Below are 24,076 nucleotides of genomic sequence, written 5' to 3'. Positions count from 1 at the left end.
GTTAATGTTTATTTATATTAAACAAGGGACAACTGTAATATAGAAATGTAAGCCCACACTTCATTTCACCCGAAAGCGGTGAACGGTGATGATGTCATGAGACGTCTTCGACCTCATCTCTGAAGAATGGATAGTGGTTCTTTTAAAATTGGGACACAACAGACACATCCCGGCAGGGAAATTCTTTAATCATCTTTGTAATGTGTTTATGTGGGGTTCATCTGTTCATAGAATGCAAAAAAAATGATTAACAACTCAATACACTGCGTATTTCTGATAAGAATCTGGTGTTTAATGAAATATGGCCATATAATGCATTAAAATGTGTATGTATTTTTCTTATATTTTTGGATGTAAAACTATAAATATTCTAAATTAAATGTGTTAATATTTTTACGTACTATATTATACGTACACCAAAAAACAAAAAAAAAAGACTTTTTTTTTGACACACAAAAAATAATTAAAAAGCCTTGCAGAAAATACTTTTTGTTGAACCTCTGTTTGTTTGATCATGAAAACAATTATTAACTATATGTCTTTGTCCAGTAAATATCAAACATTATATGAATATAATTGCTACCTTTTAATTTATCATTAAGATCCTGCCACATTCTTAAAGTCACTTTCAGCCGACTGACATTATGCCAGTCCTATTTTTAACAGCTAGTAAGTAATTATAACTTCACAGTTTACAAGTCAAAACACTTCTTGTCCGAAAGCCCACTAAGTGACCTCTTCTTCATCCCATTAAGAGATTATGTGGCCCATTAGCGACAGGAAGCACACGTCATTTAAATGCTTGATCGACTCATTTTGGTCCGGCAGGAGATCTTGACTTCAAAAGCATGAAATGTGAAACCATAAGGACAATTAGTGCTCCATGACTTTCCAATGCTGGCATCATCAGGAGGCAATTAAATTTACTGGTTAATTTACTGGCGATTTAATAGGTAACCTTTTTTTTGATGTTTGTGTAGGTCAACTATTCAAGCATATATTGAATACTAATGACAGGTACCGTGAGGCTTTATAGTTTTCAATTCGATGATGTCAGTCACCTTGTGACAACCTTGACATTCACCCTTGTTTGCAATGGTAAAACATAAATTTTGTTCCTGAAAATGTAGACATAAAAAAAAAACATGCTTGTTTGAGGAAAAGGCCAGACAAAATTGAAATGTGACCTTCTGACATCCAGTACTGAATATAAAGTAAATAAGGTGACGTGATAGCATCCAACAATAGCCAATGATGTGTTTTATAGGATTCAATGAACCATGGCCAATATTTATTTTAAGCCTTTAAGAGGAGATGGGCGGGATCAATGATCTGATTTTCATTGCAGCTAACCACATTATTGATATCTCCATAGCAAGTTATAGCACAGTCATTTCTGGACAATTGAGCACACCAGTATATAAGTCGCACCCAGTAAATTTAAAGAGAGAAAAAAAGTTTTCTACATATGGGTGTATCTCCTGAAATCTCCTAGCGACGGTGCAGTTACTTTGAGGGGCATGACGCTCAGACTACAGTGATTTGAAGCCATAGCCATGGGAAAATTATAATGCAAACATATTGACCAGGGGAAACAGATTCTAAATCAGAAATATGGTTATGGTTTTATTTCATTTGAACATGCATCAGATTACAATTGAGTGCATCCCATAATCAGTTCCCAGTTCCACATGTCCGAAAGGAGTAGGAAGAAGCAAAGCTTATTAAATCCTATTCCTCCATCGGGTACTTTTACAATCAGTAACTGTTACATTTGTTCACTTCCTGCTTTCCATAATACAGTTTAAGTTTTTTGTTTTTTTTTAAATAATGCACCTCGTACTTTGGTACGAGGTGATATGACCATACAATGACATAATGCAGGGGTGCATTGAGTTAACAAAATTGTTCGGGGGGCCAGAACATATACACATGCACACACACGCTATTTTATGCTTATAATTTTATTTGTCTAATTTTATTATTTGTCTAATTTTATCTGTAAAAGTGTTGTACTATTAGGTATATGTTCTCATTTTTTCAGGAGCATTTTAAATATCAGACCACATCAAACTATGTCATTTAATTTAATTTATTTATTTTTCCTAATAAGACATCCGACTTGCAAGTCATGTTGCCAGTTTGTATGTTAAAAGTTGAAATACTTAAAAAGCAACTGGCGGACCGGATTCAAACACTTGGTGGGCCGTATTTGGCCCCCGGGCTGTAGTTTGCCCACCCCTGTGCTAGAGCAATTAGTTTGGGTAAAGGTACTTTTACATAATTCTTATATAATTCAATAATTAGGGCTGTCAGCGGGAATTTCCTTTCATTTTTCTGGGAAGTGCGATGAACATCTCCACGTCCTGTTTGACCCTCGGCCCACACCGTAGGTCAGGGATGGGCAAATATTTTGACTGGTGGGCAGCATTGAGTTAACAAAATTGTCGGGGGGGGGGGGCAGAACATATATTTAACACACACACACTATTTCATGCTTATAATTTTCCTTGAATTATTTGTCTCATTTTATCTGTAAAAGTGTTATACTATCAGCTGTATGTTCTCATTTTTTCAGTAGCAGTTTAAATACCAGACCACATCAAACTATGTAATTTAATTTTACAGTTTTTTTACTAAATAAGACATCCAACTTGCAAGTCATGTTGTCAGTTTGGATGTTAAAAGTTGAAATACTTGAAAAGCAACTGGCGGGCCGGATTCAAGCGCTTGGTGGGCCACATGTGGCCCCCGGGCCGTAGTTTGCCCACCCCTGACATAATGGGTACCATAGTGCGTGTCAATATAGTGATATGTATAGCACATCATGACTGGTTCAAGACTCTTCATCCTTGTATTTAGCAAACATCAACTGCTTGTATTGTTTCTTGAATTGGCTCATCGTTGTGCATTGTTTGATTTCCTTACTCAATCCATTCCATAGTTTGATTCCACATATTGAAATGCTATGGCTTTTTAATGTAGTCCTAGCATAGAAGTGTTTCTAATTTAGTTCTTCCCTGAGATCATATTTCTCCTCTCTTGTAGAGAAGTATTGGATTACATTTTTAGGTAATTGGTTGTTTTTAGCCTTATGCATTATTTTAGCTGTTTGAAGATGAACTATCAGCAAGTTTAAGTATTTGTGATTTTAGAAATAAGGAGTCAGTATGTTCTCATCATGGCAATGTCCATGATATGTTTGGATTTTCTATTGATCCTTGACTTGAAACTAATTTATTTACTCAAAGTGCAAATGAAGCATTTTGCAGAAAATCTAATTAGAGCATATACATACATACATATACATATATATATATATATATATATATATATATATATATATATATATACACGCATATACACACATATACTACAGTGACTGATCATGATGTTATTCATCGCATGTGGGTGCTGTGTGTTGCACAAACCAATTACATCACAGCAGCCATGTGTAGAATACCTGTGAATCCAAGAGGGCACAAGCAGCGAAATGAACTGAGATCATCCACACAGGAGCCACCGTTTCTACAAGGCTGGCTGAGGCATTTATTGACTTCCATCTCACAGTTATCACCTATAAAGCATGGATGGAGGACAAAGAGGACAGATTGCTGTAGTGAGTGAGTACAGAAATGCGACATGAACTGGCAAAGAATAACTTATATACCAATAAATCCAGGCGCACAGAAGCAATTGTAGCCACTGATGGTGTTTTTACAAACACTCAGGATGCCACATGGATTTCCCTTGCAGTCATCGATGTTTTGCTCACAAAAGCGACCAGTTGAGCCTGCAGAGAGGACATAATGTGTGGAAACCGTTGGACTGTATGCTAATTCTGACTAAACAAATCTCTACTGAATATGACGCAAATAGATCAGCCACGTTTGGGAAAGTTTTGGCTTTAAGACAAAAATGTGTTCACTTTGTTTTCATCCGCTTTCCACTGAGCCGCTCTCATTGGGATGGCTGTGTGTTGCAGAACAAGACCTGTGCTCCAGTCATGGTAAAAAATGCTGACGCAAACAAGCATCTTGTTGAGTCTTCGTAGTGATATTGAGCGCTGTTCACCGCACATTCACGCATAATGAAAGACGGTTGTTGAATAAATGTAAGTCAGTCTGTGTCTTCAGGATTTATCTGTGATTGCCCATATGTCTGTTATAATATTTTTTCTAACATGATCTGAAAAGAAGAACTGCATTAAAATGAGGATGACGAGGAAAGAACATACCAAAGGTTTTCCTATTTCCAAAATAAAACCTGTAGTATTACAACAGGAAGACTTGCTTACATCATCAATGCAAATTGTATATTTACAAGCCAAAAACAAAGCTTGGGTAGCAAGGGAGCTACCAAAATGTGTTAGCGCATTAGCATTAGCGCACATTGAGAGACAGGAAGAAATGTGCTACCTCACTTAGGGAGGTTATTTGGCACCACCAGCAGTGATGGGAATATTCATTCATTCATTCATTTTCTAATCGCTTGTCCTCACGAGGGTCGCGGGGGTGCTGGAGCCTATCCCAGCTGTCTTCGGGCGAGAGGCAGGGTACACCCTGGACTGGTCGCCAGCCAATCACATGGCACATGTTGCATCACAGCCTGGTATGGGAACTACTCTGTCGCGGACCGGAAGGCATTGCAGAGAGTAGTGAAATCTGCCCAACGCATTGCCGGAGCCCCACTTCCTGCCATCGGGGACATCTACAGGAAGCGTTGTCTCAGGAGGGCATCACAAATTGCCAAAGACTCACACCACCCAGCGCACAGACTGTTTGCCCTCCTACCCTCAGGGAGGCGCTATATGAGTTTACGGACACGAACCACCAGGTTTAGGAACAGCTTTTTCCCAACAGCTGTCTCCCTGTTGAACTCTGCCCCCCACTGACCACCCCTTCCACTACTTACATCCCCCCCGCTGATCTATGCCCTCCCCCATCACTTCATTGCACTACTTCATTACACCATTGTACATACGTATTACTGTAATATCTTTTGCATTCATAGATCATACTGTTTATAATGTATATAATCTGAAATAGCCATACTCTAGTCACTCCATTGCAATACTGTATATATTACTGTAATTATATATTGTCACATCCATACTGTCTGTCCATATCATTTTTCTACATTTACTTAATACCAAGGTACTTATATAATTGCACTTCTGGTTGGATGCTAACTGCATTTTGTTGCCCTGTGCCAGTGACATGAGCAATAACAATAAAGTTGAATCTAATCTAATCTAAACATGGCCGAGGGTGGGATTGACTCGGGTCTCCTAGCTGTGAGGTCTGCGCGCTAACCACTCCTCCGCCGTGCAGCCCGTGATGGGAATAAAGGTGTTTAAAATAACGGCGTTAGTAACGCTGTTACTTTTTTTCAGTAACGGGTAATCTAACTAATTACTTTCACTGTCAGCATAACGCCGTTACCATTTTCGACACCTTTGGTGCATGTTACTGAAGCCGCCTAAAAATATATCACCAACTTCATAACTAATCTGCAGCGCATTGAGAGCGTTGCGGAGAGACAAGGGAGGGGGTCGGGAGTGGGTCGGGCTAAGGTTTAGTCAGATTGCATTTTCAGCCAGAGAACTTGGGTGGACGGGTGTTTAGAGCATGTCCAAAGTGCGACAGCGAGAATTGGCGAGCGAGGAGGACTCTAGTGAGAAGACAGCCAAATTGCCAAATTTTTGCCAAATGGAAGTACAGACACTACTTTAATGTCAAAGGTAAAATGTACATTATGTCCCCCCAAAAAAACATTGTCCACGTCTTGTGTGAGCAACTCCAACCCACAGAAACACCTGTCGACTGCAATAAATGCAGTGTATAGGGGGGGGGCAATAGTTACTTTTACTGGTAACTAGTAACGCTCACTTTTGAAGCACACAAGCTTATGTTTCACTCACTAGAGGAGTGCGGCAACGGCTACTTTCATTATGGGCTCTTTCCACAATCTTCCTCATTGATGATAAATTAATACAATTTGAAAACCTTTTAAAAACTGTATGATGATTAACAATATATCCAATAGCACCGTGGTCCAAGGAACCAAGCTATGCCATGCTAGAGAAGCAGTAGCTTTTACAAAAAACAAACTTAACATCGAAAAATAAGTTTAATTTATTTCATTTAATCAGTCTTTTTTTTTTCAATATTGTATTTTCTTTGCAAAACACTGCAGTATGACTATTAAGGGAATGCATGCATGTTTGTTACCTTGTATCTGACATTCAGTGTCGAGATTGTCGCATTTTTTATTTATTTATTTTTTTTAACTTAAGTCGATTTCAAGAGAAATCCTGGATTCATCTCAGCTTTTCATGACTTGAAAGTCAGCTCACACCCCGATGAACCAAGCTCTGGCAAACACATTTCATAGATGTGTTTCATGTTGTTGCTTAAGCCTGCAGAGATTAGACTCCCACTAAAGAAGTGAAATAATCAACTGTGGAGTGTTTCTGCTATGATCACAATTCATTGCAGTGAAGCTTCAATTGGAAGCGAGTGCCTGTTGGATACGACAGCTACCTGGTAAACAATCACACTTGAAGCCTCTGAAAAGATCCTCGCATGTTGATCCGTGTTGACACAGGCCATCAACACACTGGTTTATAGCGCTTTCACAGCGTGGTCCAGTGTAGCCATGTTGACAAATACATGTGTAAGTATTTGCAAGACCTTCACAGCGGATGGTCCCCTCAGAGTTACAGGGATTGGACACACATTGGCTCACAGACGAGGAGCAGTCACTGCCATGGTATCCTGGAAAGAGGAAGAAGAAATAGGATCAAAGAAGTGATGGATATGCAGCGCTGAATCACCAGCAGCGTGCACCTGACTTCCATGTCTGGCACGCATCATGGATTGGGATTTCATTGCCAGGCTTTTACCTCCAGACAGATTTACATATTTTATCTAACCACAACGCGGGCAAAGAAGTGATTCAAGCAGCGAAGCGCAACCTCCAGGAAAAATACTGTCTTCCTCAACTCAACACCCAGTTATAAGGAACTAATGTGGTTTTCTATACAAGAGCAAAACAAATGAAAAGAAACTGTGGTTGTGATATAGGAAACTTAACATTACCTCTAGCGTGAATCTTTAAAAATCAGGTATCCTTCCATGCAACCTACACTATTATAATACCTGTTGGGCAAATGCACTGCATTTCTCCAGCCAAGTTGTAGAAACAGGTTCCTCCATTTTTGCAGATGTCAACATCAGTGATACATGTTTGGAGAACAGCTGAGCAATTTTTTCCTGGAAAAAAAAAATATATTTTTTTTCGTATTGACAAAAGTAACAGCACCATCCAAAAAGTCAAAGACCAATAATAACGTTATTGTTTAATCCAATTCACATGATCATAGCTTACATATACTGTCAACAGAAGGTGAGGACTTTTATTTTTTAGAGCAGCAGGTTTCTGACATTTGTAAATTGCTCCAATGCTTTTTGCGTAAAGTGTTTTTCAAACTGTTAATTGTCATGCAGAGTAATAGTTCTAAACCAAAAAATGTGTACTGCAAGCGGAGATTACATGTTCGTCCCTTTGCTTGTTTTGACAGATTATCACTCGGCAATGCACAGTTGAAATTCACTCAATAATGGTTTTTCAAAAATGATACTTATTTTTTTCCTTAAATTAAGCATTTTCAAGATGAACCAATATACATAAACAGTATAAGGCATTGAAGAAAGACATTCAACACCGATGAGTTGATGTCAGTAACGCTTGGTGAGGGACAGAATCACCAGACGTGATCACTGTAACGGAACAACAGCCTTTTGTTGATTTAAATTATTTCTCCAGGTCCAAAATCCAGAATAAAAACACGGGCTTCCGTTATTTATAGTATACGTATATATATATATCTGATATACACACACACACACACGTATAGGGATGTTAGTTCATGTCTGCAGGGTCCTAGTAATGTTAAAAACTATATTTAGAAGGTCAAACACATTTTCTATGAATTTACGACAAAAATATTCCATTTAGAAATAAGGAATCCTACATTGTGGAAATTTAACCATCACACTCGGGTGTGGAACCAAACAAGTCATTACTGTAATATGAATATTTTAATATCACAGAATCAAAAAAAAAAATAATGATGGCTTAAACTTTCAAAGCATATGTAACATATAATCATATTAAGGCCACTTTAGTTATGGAAAATACCGAAATACAATATCTAATCTTTACCATTAGCTGGAGTCTGAAGGTTAAAAACTGTACGGGTGCATTCACGGTCAGACAAAATTCTGCAATTTTAACACTGGTCCATGTCTTTAAACATTGACTTTGGGCATTCATTTTAAGCTCAAATGACCTGTAACACACAAGTGTTCACTTGAAAGCGAACGGTGACCTCTTTCTCTCGAGCAATCAAGCTTGTTTTGCACACCACAGCTCATTTTAACCATGTGTGAAAAACACTAAAAACAACTGCAAAATCTCAAAAAGGTTGCTGATCACCATCCATCTGAAGAAAGATCCAAATGATTTGACCACCCGGATAACATCCATGAGTAACCTAAAATAGCATGTAAATCATAAATAGCATGTGGGTTATATACTGTACATAATGGGGCTTTTCTGCCATCATATTTGATATTTATCACAGTGAGTGTCCTCTCACAGCCACAAATAAACACTACTTATTTGGCCTAGTTTTCATCTGCTTTAATGGGCTATGGGATATAAATAAAAATAAAACTGCCTTGTTAGTGCTGATCAACATGTTTTCACAAGCAGTTTTTTTCAGATATCCCATGAAAAGCCATGCACTGAATAAAAGACAGCAACAAATGTTATATTTTACACTTAAAAACACCAAAATTTCTCCTGAGGTTTGAAGCAAAGAGATACACACAGTGAATCCCAGCACATTTGCAATTCAACATTCAGATTTTTGGACAAAGGTTTTCATTTTCATTTCATTCTCATTCACCAAAAATGGTACCAATTTATAAATATGTGATAATACAGGTTTTATGTCTTTATGCTTGACTGATGATATTTTTTCATCAAGCAATTTCACACTTTCTTTAATGGCACATGAACGCACCATTGTGTGCGGTGTGACTGCTGACATCGTGACTCAGATTTCATCTGTCATTATCATTACCATTCAGTGTTGAGTAGCCATACATTTTATACTTGTGTATGTGTTTAATAAATGCATGAGGCATATTTAGGCCTTAAAACTAGATTGTGTCAACACTAAACAATGTCAATTGAAGAGAGAGGACAACAATGTCGAGCTAACGAGGCTTTGGAGGAGGCGCAGCAAGCGGAGTGTCAAAAATAGACATTTCTATAGCCGTATTGTTAATATTTACGCTGAAGCTGTCGAATGTCGGCCCTTGGTATGCAGAGACAGGTGCAATGTGCAGAAAAAAGGAGTCTTAATTAGCACAAACAGGTGTGACGACTTACAGTTATGTTGATAAAAGGTAAATCAAAGGCCGCAGATCAAAAAGGCTCAATGAAACATGTAGTCAAACTGGTAAGTATGAAAAGTAGCCAGCATAAGCAACAAAATGTCTTGTTTACGGTGTATAGCGGACCAAACAGTGACAATGAACCAGCATACTTAGATTGACTCCACTGGGCTAATAAACCCACTTATTGTCAATTAACGTGTCAAGTGGCTGCACCTCACATTCAGCAGGAAGTACATCAAAATAAGGGCGTAGCACAGGAGGTAATCATACCTATGAATTACAGTCGCCCCTTGCTTCAAGTTTAGCAGCTTCACTCTATCACAGTTTTTCAAAATATATGGTAATGGTGATGGATTTATTTCATTTGAACATGCATCAGATTACAATTGAATGCATCACATAATCAGTTCCCAGTTCCACATGTCCAAAAGGAGTAGAAAGAAGCAAAGCTTATTAAATCCTACCCCTCCTCTGGTACTTTTGCAATCAGTAACTGTTACATTTGTTCACTTCCTGCTTTCCATAATACAGTTTATATTATTAATAAATCAGAGCTGTTCTGTGGTGGACTAAGGCCGATTAGTAAAGCAATATCGCTATTTCATTTCACACGTTTTAGGCCTAAATGATGTTATTTCAAAGATAAAAATGACTACATGAAATAAAATAGAAATAAAAGAGACGGTATGTAGTATTCTACACAGGAAGTAAAGTATGAAACAGCAAGGAACTCTCCCAATGCTAACATGTGGATCTACAGTATATTGTGTCTTAATTTCACTGATGATATCTACTATTCTGGGTAATACGAGTGAAAAGGTGACTATAAGGGTTTTATTTCATGTCTCGAGGTCTCTAATATTGTTAAAAACCCGTTAAATAGGTTTTCTAGGCTTTACCTATGAAAATATTCATTCATTCATTCATGCATTTATTTTCTACCGCTTGTCCTCACGAGGGTCGCGAGGGTTGCTGGAACCTACCCCAGCTGTCTTCAGGGGAGAGGCGAGGTACACCCTGGACTGGTCGCCAGCCAATCACAGGGCACATATAGACAAACAACCATTCACACTCACATTCATACCTATGGACAATTTGGAGTGGCCAATTAACCTAGCATGTTTTTGGAATGTGGGAGGAAACCGGAGTACCCGGAGAAAACCCACGCATGCACGGGGAGAACATGTAAACTCCACACAGAGATGGCCGAGGGTGGGATTGAATTCAGGTCTCCTAGCTGTGAGGTCTGCACGGTAACCACGAGATCACCGTGCAGCCTTATGAAAATATTTCATTTATAAATAATAAATGCTACTTCACAGACACTTATGTTCGGGTCTGTACTGTGTCTACTGTATACAGTACCATGTCTACTATATACAGTACCAATACATTTTGACAGGATAACCTGCAAGAGAACCTAGTGTCTATTTAAATTGCAGTCTGTTAATATCATTTCTCTGTGTTGTCATGTAACCACCTTGTTGATTACAGGATATTGCAGAGTCATCATATACATTAATGTCCAAACAATGAAAATGATGACATAGATAACTCACCAGCAAATCCCAATGGACAGATGCATTCATAGTCTGCAACTAAGTCAATACATGTGGAATTATTGGCGCAGTACCCATGAGCACATTCATCGTGATTGATTTCACAGCTCGACCCTCCAAACCCTGGAAAGAATAGAAAGGGGAAAAAAAAATCTCATCAAAGATGGCGTGTAAATGTCAGTAAACACCATGCTTGAAAAGATGCCAATTAGAATCAAATCACACCCAAGTGCTTGAGAATATTTTTTTCCAGACAAAGCTCGGTTTAGTTTGAAAAATATGTATAGTTCTGTGCAAAAAAATCATAATATAGTCATACCAGAACAATTAGTCGTCAGTATGATAACTAATACCCGGCATAGCCAGCCTCTATGGGAGTTATGATGAAATAAGCAACAATGGTTCACAGTGCATCACTCCACAATGCAGTTGATGTAAATGTGTGCTCCAGGTACAGTACACACGGATGTACAGTACAAACTCCAACATTGGAGAGGCAGGTATCTTCAATATTTGGCTCATGCCCAGTCTTAGGAATTGTTCTGAGGTCCATTTTAGTCAAGTATAACTATAAATGCTGCAAAAAAAGTGTTGTGTTTCCTTGATTTGATTCCAATAGAGACACCAACAACAGCATTGTTATTGAATGTATGACATAAATATGTATTTTCATTAAGACTGCGTGTGTCTACTTCATTAATATTTGTGAAAGCTTAAAATTTCCAAACAGAATAGTAAATGCTATGAAAATGAGTGCTGCCAATTTTTGACATTTCATCCCCCCATAAATACATTGGAGTGCATGGTCACGCTGCAAAATGACTATCATTAGCGCTGTCACACACAGCAGCTACAGGAGGCCCATGACTAATGCTGGGCCATCAGCACCATCGAAGCAGGTCAAATACTCATCATTTCATCATTTCTCAAACTGACCATGGAACCAATTTCCACCTCTCTTTGAGTCATAAAATTTGACAATTATCCTGACTTCATTAAAAATGCATAACAGGCTTAACCTGCAATCGAGGTTTAATCAGAACTATGACTCTAAGGTAACACGCCAATGGAACCATGAAATGATTAGGAAAATACCTATATTTATTTCAGCTATCCGTAATGGTGCAACTCACTATTTCTAAATAAATGAGTGGACATTATGCAATGACTTGGAAATGTACACACAATATTAGTTAACATTGCTCTTATTGAGCACCACATGGCCTTGCAGCATGTTACTGAAAATAATTGCTATTAACCGGAGCAATGAACATATATTGATTATATAGTACAATGCACAATTAAAGAAATATATGTTTTTTTGCCTAATGAAACATTGCATGTTCACTGATTAATTGCTGTTGTGTGGTTAATCTGTGGCATTGTGCTGTGTGATAAAAATGCACTTTTTGCCACTCACTAACAAAAATCTAGACAAAAGTATGTGAACGTAAATAAGTTTAACCAGTCCAGGGTGTAGCCCGCCTCTCGCCCGAAGACAGCTGGGATAGGCTTCGACCCTCGTGAGGATAAGCGGTATAGAAAATGGACGGATGGATCCTTGAGTTCAGCACATACAAAATGGGAGTGTAGCGCCACATTATATAATAACATCACATTTTGTAATACTCTGCTGTATTTTATAATAAAACAACAGATTATTACAAAATACATCTGGTGTAAAAGTTTCTTCAAAAAAAGAACTCATACCAACAGTAAAATATGGTGGTGGCAGTGTGATGGTCTTGGGTTGTTTTGCTGTGGTAAATGGAAACATGAATTCTGCTGTCTCCCAAAACAATTCCGAGGGAGAATGATGAAAAAACGGGTTCGGCAGAAGGACACTCCAAACATTCCAGCAAGAATAGCTGAAGAAAAACAAAATGGAGACTTTTGAGTGGCCTAGTCAAAATCCTGACCTGAATCCCATTGAGATGCTGTGGTATGATCCTAAAAAGGCAGTGCTTCCTGTATGGCTGAATTGCAAAGATGAAATTCCTCCACAGCACTGTAGGAGACTCATTGCAAGTTACTGCAAACGCTTGATTGCAGTTGTTGCTACTAATGGTGGCCCAACCAGTTATTAGGTTTATGGGGCATTGAGGCACTTATGGAGCACTTTGTCAGACAGGGTTATGTACTGTAGGTTTGTTTTTGTTTCCCTCTCTTAATAATAAAATGTTTAATTTAAAAACTGCATTTTGTGTTCAGCTTTGTTGTCACTGACTAAGATATTTTTATTATGACAAACATGCAAAAAAAAATAAGAAATCAGGAAGGGGCAAACATTTTTTTTGACACCACTGTATACATTGTGGTTATCTACCACCTTGTGTGTGAGGTTTCACTTTACCCTGTGGGCAGAAGCAGTGATACAGGTCATTGCCGTCCACACAAACACCATTGTTTTGGCATGGCTTTGACTCGCACTCGTTGATATTTACTTCACACAATGACCCTCCAAACCCTGCAACACACGCCAACAAACAAAAAAAAAAAACAGGTTATTTGAATCTTTACGCTTGGTTGCATTACACTGCCAATCCAGAAGCCTATTGTTTTGTTAGCTTTTTTTCAAAGCAGGTATTGATTCCAATAGATTGTCAAGCACACACATGAGGGCAGGCAGGCAGGCAGGCAGGCGTGCAACTCTAGCTCACTGGATTATTTAATCATGTTAAATAAGTGCAAGTCGTTTATCGCATTAAACGAGGCCGATCTAGTGATTTCATGATCAAAGTCAATCTATGCGGAAAGGGAAGCGCATGAAACAAATAACATGCATGGATGCACATGTGTAAACACTCAGATCACACTTTCACACTGAAAAACACACAGAGAGCCAATTAAAGAGAAGTAGCATATCGGTGTTGGAGAAGCTGTATGTGGGTTAACACACATACAGCTACTGTACATCATCTATCATCAGTGACTTGCAGTCGGGGAGGCAGGTGAGGCATAGCCTCACCAGTCAGGATGGGGAAAAAAATCATGTTTCAATAAAACAAATATTAATATTTATCCATTTTACTGCATTCTAAATGTATTGACTGTACAAGTCAATTCATTTTTTTGCATTTTCGGAAGTAAAAAAATGGGACACACGGTGGACGAGTGTACTCCGGGTACTCCGGTTTCCTCCGACATTCCAAAAACATGCTAGGTTAATTGGTGACTCCAAATTGTCCATAGGTATGAATGTGAGTGTGAATGGTTGTTTGTCTATATGAAGAGCTTGCAACCAAAAGGCGCTAAATCCATTTTGACTGATTTCGAGAAAATCAATGATTTTTAATTACGCACATATCAATCTATTTGGTCATCAAGTCTATATTGCAAATGAAAGAGTTATCAATATAGGTCATAAAAATGCATGCTATAAAAATCCTGCACACACCATGTATTTTATATATTTTTTTAAATTATTTTTTTTTTTCAGATTTAGCGCCTTTTGGCTGAAATGATGGATTTAGCGCCTTTTGGCTGAAATAAATTTTAAGTCACCTTTAACTTCTTCAATGGCATTGTTATAAAAGAATGTAAGGTGCTTTAATGTGCTATGCTAATAAAATAATTACAACACAGAATAATAAAAATGTTATTAAAAGCAGTGCTCATATTTGACTGCACCATGAAGGTGACAGTGACAAAAATCATCTCATTACAAACTCTTTAGTAAAATAATGTTTCTCATGAAAGTTGGAGGTGTCAAGGTAGAGACATGCCTTTTATGGCGTAAAAAAAAACTTCCATGTTACAGAATACTGTAAAAACACAATTTGTGTTCTCCTGAATTGCATAACATACTGTAACTATCATACGTGTACTTAATGTACACAAACAAAACAGGATGCGCACTGATACTGGCTTTCTGTATGTGCAGTGCCAATTGTATTCTTCTCTCTGATTGGTCAGATTATCAATAGATGGGAAACTTGGGCCAATCAGAATAAAGAATAAAGAATTTAGCCGGGGATTTAGCTCCTTTTGGTTGAAATCTGAAATGGAAATAGCGCCTTTTGGTTGAAAGCATAAATTTCATATCACTTTTTTTCCATATTTTTTAAAATGATTTCAAGACCAAAATATGTGATTTGGATACACATGACAGAGGTCTATTAAACTCATGACAACCATGCAACTTAGTGAAAATTGGATTTAGCGCCTTTTGGTTGCAAGCTCTTCATATGTGCCCTGTGATTGGCTGGCGACCAGTCAGGGTGTACCCAGCCTCTCACTGGGATAGGCTCCAGCATTCTCGTCACCCTAGTGAGGATAAGCGGTATAGAAAATGAATGGATGAAGTAAAAAAATGCTGAATTTGGACATTTCTTTACCAAGTGAGGATGCCACAAGTGTGTCTACCTACTGTCACACTGCACACTGATATATCACGGCCCCTACTGTTTGTTAGCGTGTCGCCAAAAATGTAATGTTACAGAAACCGTTATTATACACCACAAATAAATGTGGCATTTTTTTGTGTGTGTTTTCTTTTGACAATTGGAGAGTATCAAGTAAAATGCAAGGTATTTTATGTATTTGTTAGTGGGAATTGACTATTATTACACACATTGACATGACGTGGCATGAACATGTGGGAACACCCAGTCTTTTTTCCCATGTTCCAGTGAGGCTGACATAAAAAAAAAAAACAATATTTAGTGTTAAAATCAGTCTGCAGTCAGTCTGACAGTCTACATTCAGGGACTTTAGCAACATGTTTTACAACAAATGAGTCTGGCAAGCATAAGATAAGGTAGCTGCCAATGGCACCGACCTGGAACATCTTAGGCAAAACAAGGTTTTTCAGTGTGCCCTTGAGAGGTGATGTGGGATAGTAGCTTGCGGCAAGTTGCTTTCATTTACATAAGAAATCACTCACAAATGAAGGATCATTTTGACATCTGCCCAGCATATGTGCAACAGAAGTAATGAAGTCGCTCAGTTATTGATTTGGTTGCATGAACTTCTACCAAATAGCGATTCGTCTGGGAAAAAAGATGGCAATGCTAGTGCAGAGTAATGCAAACTAAAATATGAGCTTTTGATCTGCAAAGGTTTCTATTTAAAGTTTGGAATAAATAAGCATAAATATATACACACTATGTGTCACATAAACATACATCATATTTAATTGACAATACAGCGTTTGAAACACAAATACAATTAACTCTTTAATGTCCACATGTTATTCTTTGTTTGGCCAAATTGTGAGAAAGGGTGAAATTGATTGGGTTGTTTTGTTGGAAAATGACACAAGAAATTGCATCCACCTATCCATTGTATATGCTACTTATCATTGTTAGCGTTTGCTGGAGCCTATCCCAGCTGACTTTGGGCGATATGTGGGCTACACTCTGGACTGGTCGTCAGTCAATTGCAGGGCACATGTAGACAAACAACAATTCCCACTCTCATTCATACCTATGGACAATTTGGAGTCGCCAATTAACCTAGCATGTTTTTGGAATTTGGGAGGAAACCGGAGTACTCAGAGAAAACCAACCGGACATGCAAACATACTGACTATGTGGCCAACATGCTAACCACTCGGTCACCATGCGGCCCTGCTATCAACCTCATAAAAATAATAATGTGACGCATTAGAATTGATTATGAATAGCATTGGCATGTATTGAGAAAGGACACGAATAATTATGGACATGGACATGAGTTAACACAAGAGCTGATATTTATTTGCATATTATTTCTTGTGTATTTTCCAGCCAAGTTTTATTTTAATTTAGTCAGAGTTTTAATGATTTGGGGGTTAACCGTATAATAAAACATTGCATAAACATAGCACTTCTTTACTGGAAGGAGGTAAATACAATATATGTACTGCTTAGCTAGACATTTTATATATTCTGAACATACACAGAATATGTAAACACCAGTGCTGTAAGATATGCACATTTGTATTGAAGACTTTGATACACAACGTTAGGTTCAGCATGACTCTGTACCATATAATTGGCAGGGCAGAACACTATTTTATTCTATTTTTATTCTGATTTTGCAAGCTGACACATACCCTTATCATCAGCAACCTCGATCTTGTAATTCTTAACAATAACTTTGTCAGTTTCAGTCATGAGTGTCACTGGTGTCACTTTTACCTCTTTAAAAAAATGTAATCAAAAGGCCTTGCTTACCTCTTTCACATGTGCAGGTCACATTGTGTCCATCCTTTGTTTCCGTGCACATAATCGTATGTTCACTGCACATCCCAAAGGAGTAAAGGTCAATATCTATGGAGCAGTCTTTTCCTTTAAAACCTGAAATGACAATTAAGTTCAAAATGTGAATTCAAATAGGATGCAAACGTGGAAAATGCATAGATTCATGTGGCTCTGTGTTTATAAGTCCTTTTCTTTAGCAGATTCATGGGTTTATCGATTTCATTCTGGCATTCTAGCAGCTATGCAGTATGTTAATTGAGCCGCTCATTGACAATGACCCGACCCACCGAACAGATCTATATCACATTTATCTGCTCCACCAAATGGACATCTGCATGCCTCTGATAGAAACTATTGTCAATATCTATTGTTGTAAATAAAACACAGGCAAATGGTGGTACTCATTATATCAGATGAATTGAAGGGGGGTGGCATGGCAAGAACATATAGCATTGAACTCAGCAAGTTGAAGTCACTCAGAAAGTTAGTCATGTTGACATGAAATAGGATTGAATCCAATAGGTAACAATGACTGGAGGTTTTTCCTCATCAAATCAAAGTGTCTTTTAAAGCATTAAGCATATCAGCATATCGTGAATTTACAATATTACAATTAGTCCTGGCTGCACGGTGAGGGAGTGGTTAGCGTGTAGGCCACACAGTCCAAGGTTTCTTCCCGAGACAGAGTTTTTCCTTGCCTCCATCGCCAAGTGCTTGCTTGCGTGGGGTTTCAGTTGGTTCTGTTTTCACTAGTGATCTTCATGTGTAAAGTTCCATGAGAAAACTGCTGTTGTAGATAAATAAGTTGTCCTTAATGTATTTAATCTACATATTTAAATTCCTCGACCATGAAATACCTCAAATCACTTTAAGAATGCTAACAATGCTAATATGCCAACACCTGGCATAATAGTAAGTTAATAGTAAGTGTCACAGTGTCCACAGTGTTTTTTTTGTTTCTATCCCTGCTGAAAAAACAGCACAGACCAGCTACCAGCAGGACCAGCATATGTTGTGTTTTTGTGCTGGCATTCACCTTTCACATTCATCTTATTTATTGTCTGTCATAGAAAAAATATATATTTCACTTAATTGGGATGCCACCGGTCAGAGTGTTCTGAAGAAGATTTTGGTAATGGTAATGGTTTTATTTCATTTGAACATGCATCAGATTACAATTGAGTGCATCCCATAATCAGTTCCCAGTTCCACATGTCCAAAAGGAGTAGGAAGAAGCAAAGCTTATTAAATCCTACCCCTCCATGTGGTACTTTTACAATCAGTAACTGTTACATTTGTTCACTTCCTGCTTTCCTAATATTCATTCATTCATTCATTCATTTTCTACCGCTTTTCCTCACAAGGGTCGCGGGGGGTGCTGGAGCCTATCCCAGCTGTCTTCGGGCGAGAGGCGGGGTACACCCTGGACTGGTCGCCAGCCAATCACAGGGCACATATAGACAAACAACCATTCACACTCGCATTCATACCTATGGACAATTTGGAGTCGCCAATTAACCTAGCATGTTTTTGGAATGTGGGAGGAAACCGGAGTACCCGGAGAAAACGTACGCATGCACGGGGAGAACATGCAAACTCCACACAGAGATGGCCGAGGGTGGGAATTGAACCCTGGTCTTCTAGCTGTGAGGTCTGCGCGCTAACCACTAGACCGCCGTGCCGCCCCTTCCTAATATAGTTTTTTTTATTTTATTTTTTCATTTCATTTTTATCACATACCGAAGTACTCGGTGATATGACCATACAATGATATAATGGGTACCATAGTAAGTGTCAATATAGTGATATGTATAGCACATCATGACTGGTTCAAGACTCTTCATCCCTGGTCTATGCTGTTTTTTTCAACATGGCAGCAAATGTTGTGTTTTTGTGTTGGAGGAGAATACGGTGGCATATCCTGGTCATGCTGGTAACTGGTTTATGCTGCTTTTTTCAGCAGGAGTGAAATAAATAGAGTGACCACAAAACGCCACAAAAATGTCCTGTTGCTCTTCATCAAAGTCAGTAGATGGTTGTGTGTTCCAAAAAACCATGTGACCTTCCATCAACCCTTTTCATATTATGAATTACCTGGACTAGGTAATGGCCAACTATTGTCCCCAACAGAGTGTTTCTGAAGTGCTTAATAACCAATTGTGCATGCAATTCACTTGGCGGGTAATGTTGCATGAAGGAATGTCACATTTCTACTGACACCCTCATCAAATTTAGCACTCTGTTCAGTATGACCAGCAGCTGAAACAGACATTTGCTCACTTTTGTTTCCTAAAATTTGCAGAACTGCCCCAAAAAGACCCTAAATATTGTTTTGTTATCTACTGGGCTTGCTATATACATCTGTTGGCAGGAAGATTAACATTAACTATTATATATCAGACAGCTTCAATGTTACCAATGAGACTGCTATTTTTGCTGTTGTTTATTACCACAATTTAAAAGATGTATCTGCTCATTCACCGCATGAAATATTGTGAATGCACAAACTCATTTTAGCTCTAGATCATCTTATATGACATAAATTGTGGTAGGCACTTTACCATGTATTTATCTCAAAATAATTACGTAAAAAAGTACAAAATAATTGAATAAGCATACGAAAAAGTCAGGAGAAAGATGTTCCCATATTTAGTAGATTTATATACAGTAGAAACATGGTTAGCATGTTTTTCGGTTAATGTTGAAAATGTATGCCAAACTTTTGCCTCCGTTTGCATACATTGTTCGGTTAGTATACAATATGGTGGTGTCTTTTCAAACTGTGCAATAAATCAGTGTGTTGATCTCCATGTATACAGCTGTATATAGTACATGTAACTTCTTGATTTGTGTTACCATGATTTTGCACTTTCTATGCTCTTGTGAGCTTGTGTTCTTAATATATTTTTAGCACAAAACATCCTTGTTCGCATCCTTGCTCATGGGCTCCACACATGGGAGAGGGAAAACAACCAGAACCAGCAGAATTACATGATATATCAACTCTTTTTCATTCATTCATTTATTCATTTTCTATCGCCTATCTTCACAAGGGTCGCGGGAGTGCTGGAGCCTACCCCAGCTGTCTTTGGGAGAGAGGCGGGGGACACCCTGGACTGGTCGCCAGCCAATCACAGGGCACATATCCTTCCTCTTGTGTTAGCTTTCTGGTATCATTTCTGATGTTAACGGGTCAGTTTTGACCCATGTATTGAATCAGCTATGAAATACACTAAAAACAATAAGTTACATTCAAATTTGCTTCTCATCTCTTGGTTACCTTTTTAGTCTTCCTCATCCATGAAAATATTTAATTTATTTTTAATACTTTTGGTGTGGGCATGTAGGCCATTTTTTGTCACTATACCCCTCCATTTCAATTTCCAAAAATGATAAAATGAACCTCAAAAGAATTTGAAAAAAAAAACATGTTACCTGGCTAATCCTGAGGGCTATAGAACATCTCTTAAATTAATTAGTTTTATTTATTTTCTAATTTTAGTTTTTAATTTTCTAATCTTAATCACTAAAGAAACATCTATGGTGTTCGGGTCAATTTTGACCCATATATAATAATGTCAAGAATAGATAGAAAAAGTTATTGTTTTCAGCAACAAAATGAGAATCCCCTGAAGCTTACATGATGGCTAATTGTACTCTTATGATTTCAGTTTTGGCTAAAAATATTGCTTTATAGTCAATACAGTGGTCATAATTTCAACCAGACCATTTTAAAATTTAGTAAAAATTATTTTTTTGGTTTTATTTTGTTGAAATAGAGTTTCCTGACGAAGTCAAAAAGCCTTGATGCAATAAACAAATGTTATGTGATTCTTTTTATGCATTAAAAAATGGGTCGGTGCTGACCCTAACACAAGAGGAGGGTTATAGACAAACCACCATTCACACTCGCATTCATACCGATGGACAATTTGGAGTGGCCAATTAACCTAGCATGTTTTTGGAATGTGGGAGGAAAGCGGAGTACCCGGAGAAAACCCACGCATGCACGGGGAGAACATGGAAATGCCATAGAGATAGCCGAGGGTGGAATTGAACTCAGGTTCCCTCACTGTGTGGCCTGCATTATAACCACTAGGTCGCCGTGTAGCCTACTCTTTTCCATTTATATTTTAATATTCACTTTCAGAAATCAAATCGCCCCCAGAAATTTGTAATGGCAAATATTACTGAATAACACCCTGTCTGCTCATTGGTTGGTCAATGGAACTCTTGCTGATTGGTCCCCGTATCACAACAGCGATGAAAAGACATCGCCCTGTCGCCTTGGTTCCATTTACATTGAATGGCGCTAAATGTGACGTCGCCTCCCGTGTGTGGAGACCACTATACATAGAAATATGAACCAGATGTCAGCTCTCTTGCCTGTCTATGATGTCATCAGCAGTAGACGCTGTCAGTCTTTGCTACCTAACAAAGTTATGCCACCAATTGTAGTTTTAGTTTTCAATTGCACGTATACTTGGTGTTTATACACTGCACTTTGCACTGCTTGGCACATTTAAAAGGTAAATTTAAAAAAAAAATTCAACAAAAATTGCTAATTTACAACAACATATGAAATAATACAGTAATTATTAATGTATACACACAATATGATGACTACGTGGTGGGTTCAAACTGATACATAAAGATGAAATGTGTTCTGACTTTTGTAGGGAGATGAACACAAACCTGACAGACCCATTTTTATATCCAATTGTGAAAAAGATAAGCACATTACAAACACCTGTCTATAAATCTGTCTATATAATCAAACCAGTAATGGAAGCTTTCATGACACATTGGTGTTCTGTTTTTGTCCAAATCTAATTTCTGGGAAAATGCAGGAAATTAGTTAGAGCAGATAATCCGAAATGATGGATTTGTTCTTCCACTAATATCATGAACACAGTGTGTAAAAGGGGCACTGTGCATGGTTGAAGCTGGTAATGTTTTAATGACTTTGCATTTAGGTTTGTTCGATGTCCAGTATCACCAGTTCCGGGAACACGATGCCAGTGATAATAAATCAGCAAGAATAGCATGTAATAATATAAAATAAAACATGAAACTGTTAACATGTACTGTGCTGTAAGTCTTCTCGTGTCTATTATTTTTGTCTTGTAAAAATCACAGCTGTTTATAGCTGAACATGACATTGGACTCAAAATGCCAAGTAGCGCTTGAAGCAGCAATCTGACTTGTGCAATCAAGAGGTGATTAAATATTTTATTGCCAGAAGGCATCGTCAAATCAGCTGTTTACTGAAGAATGCAAAACAGCCTTCTGCTATGGGCTGATTACAAGCACTTTCAAGAACACTTGTAAAATGCCTTACATACGTACAAGCCTGTTTTTGTTATTTTGTTATATACTGTAATCCTGTCCGTTAAAAAACTAAATGTCACTTGAGAAGTCACAGTGACCAAATTCATTCAAGAGATGAATATATTGGAAGGACATCGCCCAAAAAACAAAGCTTTCTGCTGTGGAAGAAAAGGCATAATTAACAGTGCATGTTTGTGACCATGATCAATAATAATACACATCGAGGTGTCTACTTACCAAGAGGACAATGACAAATGTAGTCATTCGTCAGATCTATACAGGAGCCGCCATTGAGACAAGGCTGCGACCAACAATCATTCACATTCTCAGAGCAGCGCCTTCCTGTAAGGTAAATAAATAGTATGATGATCTCACATGGGCTTCACCTGCTAAATGCAGCGACTAATAAACATGGCACACATTACTTGTAAATAAATAATAATGATTTAAAAGTGGGGGGCGGCACGGTGTTTGAGTGGTTAGCACATAGACCTCACAGCTAGGAGGACCAGGATTCGATTCCACCCTCGGCCATCTCTGCAAGCGTGGGTTTTCTCCGGGTACTCCGGTTTCCTCCCACATTCCAAAAACATGCTAGGTTAATTGGCTACTCCAAATTGTCCATATGTATGAATGTGAGTGTGAATGGTTGTTTGTCTATATGTGCCTTGTGATTGGCTGGAGACCAGTCCAGGGTGTACCCCGCCTCTCGCCCAAAGACCGCTCGGATAGGCTTGTGAGGACAAAGCGGTAGAAAATGAATGAATGAATTTAAAAGTTAAAAAATTAATATAGTCTGAGGTGATGTGGACGATATTATTCTTTGTCATTTAAATGCATGGGGCATCAAGTGCACATTTGCCATCATTTGCATTATTACCATGTACAATTTACATAGTGAGCCAAATCTGCCCCATGTACTGGAGTCTGACATGTGTCATACAGATTGTGTTGGAATTGGATACAGCATATCCCACACACTTTGATAGTATTAAGAATATATGCAGTCTAATGTGCTGCTTCAGCTCTTTGAACAAGGCTACCAGGTTACCATGTCTTCTACTGGCTTGTATGTATTCAGCATGCTACTGCTGGTATAGATGCATAAAAGGTGTAATCTCAATTTTACTATCCCCTGGGCAAGAGTTAAGGATGGAATTAAATAAAGACATTACTGACAAATTTAAAGCTCCACTAGTTTTTAGCCTCTGGTGATATTTCAGGCCTCTGAGCGGGGGGAGCTCAAAGAACGAAGAGCCTGACATCCTCAGGCTATGCTGTCCCTCTCGTCAACCAAAGGTAATTGTACTCTGGCCATTATGACCACATGGATGGGCGGCCACTGTGCTGTTCTTGTAACTGTATGATATTCTCATAAGGGAGGCAGCTGCTGAGTGTAAAGCTGGGATAAATCTACTAGCACAGGGCACACTTTGCACCCTGGGACATCCCTAACACGAACCATCTCACTAATGTGCCGCACATGGACTTTAGCACACACAGTAATGACTTTACAGTTAATATTTCT

At 38.2% G+C, this 24,076-nt stretch overlaps 1 protein-coding gene across 1 annotated transcript in view; it reads right to left on the bottom strand.

The window, feature by feature from the left end:
* The window catches only part of eys (eyes shut homolog), a 272,564-nt gene that overhangs the window by 191,624 nt on the left and 56,864 nt on the right, over nt 1-24,076 (bottom strand). The window contains exons 12-19 of the mRNA XM_058058308.1: nt 22,786-22,890; nt 17,191-17,313; nt 13,386-13,499; nt 11,033-11,155; nt 7,164-7,277; nt 6,546-6,779; nt 3,671-3,793; nt 3,464-3,577 (exon numbers count right to left, since the gene is read on the bottom strand). Coding sequence (XP_057914291.1) covers nt 3,464-3,577; nt 3,671-3,793; nt 6,546-6,779; nt 7,164-7,277; nt 11,033-11,155; nt 13,386-13,499; nt 17,191-17,313; nt 22,786-22,890 — 1,050 coding nt within the window. The remainder of the gene's footprint in view (nt 1-3,463; nt 3,578-3,670; nt 3,794-6,545; nt 6,780-7,163; nt 7,278-11,032; nt 11,156-13,385; nt 13,500-17,190; nt 17,314-22,785; nt 22,891-24,076) is intronic.

The sequence above is a fragment of the Doryrhamphus excisus genome, chromosome 20, assembly GCF_030265055.1.
Source record: "Doryrhamphus excisus isolate RoL2022-K1 chromosome 20, RoL_Dexc_1.0, whole genome shotgun sequence".
NCBI classification, from domain to species: Eukaryota; Metazoa; Chordata; class Actinopteri; order Syngnathiformes; family Syngnathidae; genus Doryrhamphus; species Doryrhamphus excisus.
This window is presented reverse-complemented; position numbering and strand designations above follow the sequence as displayed.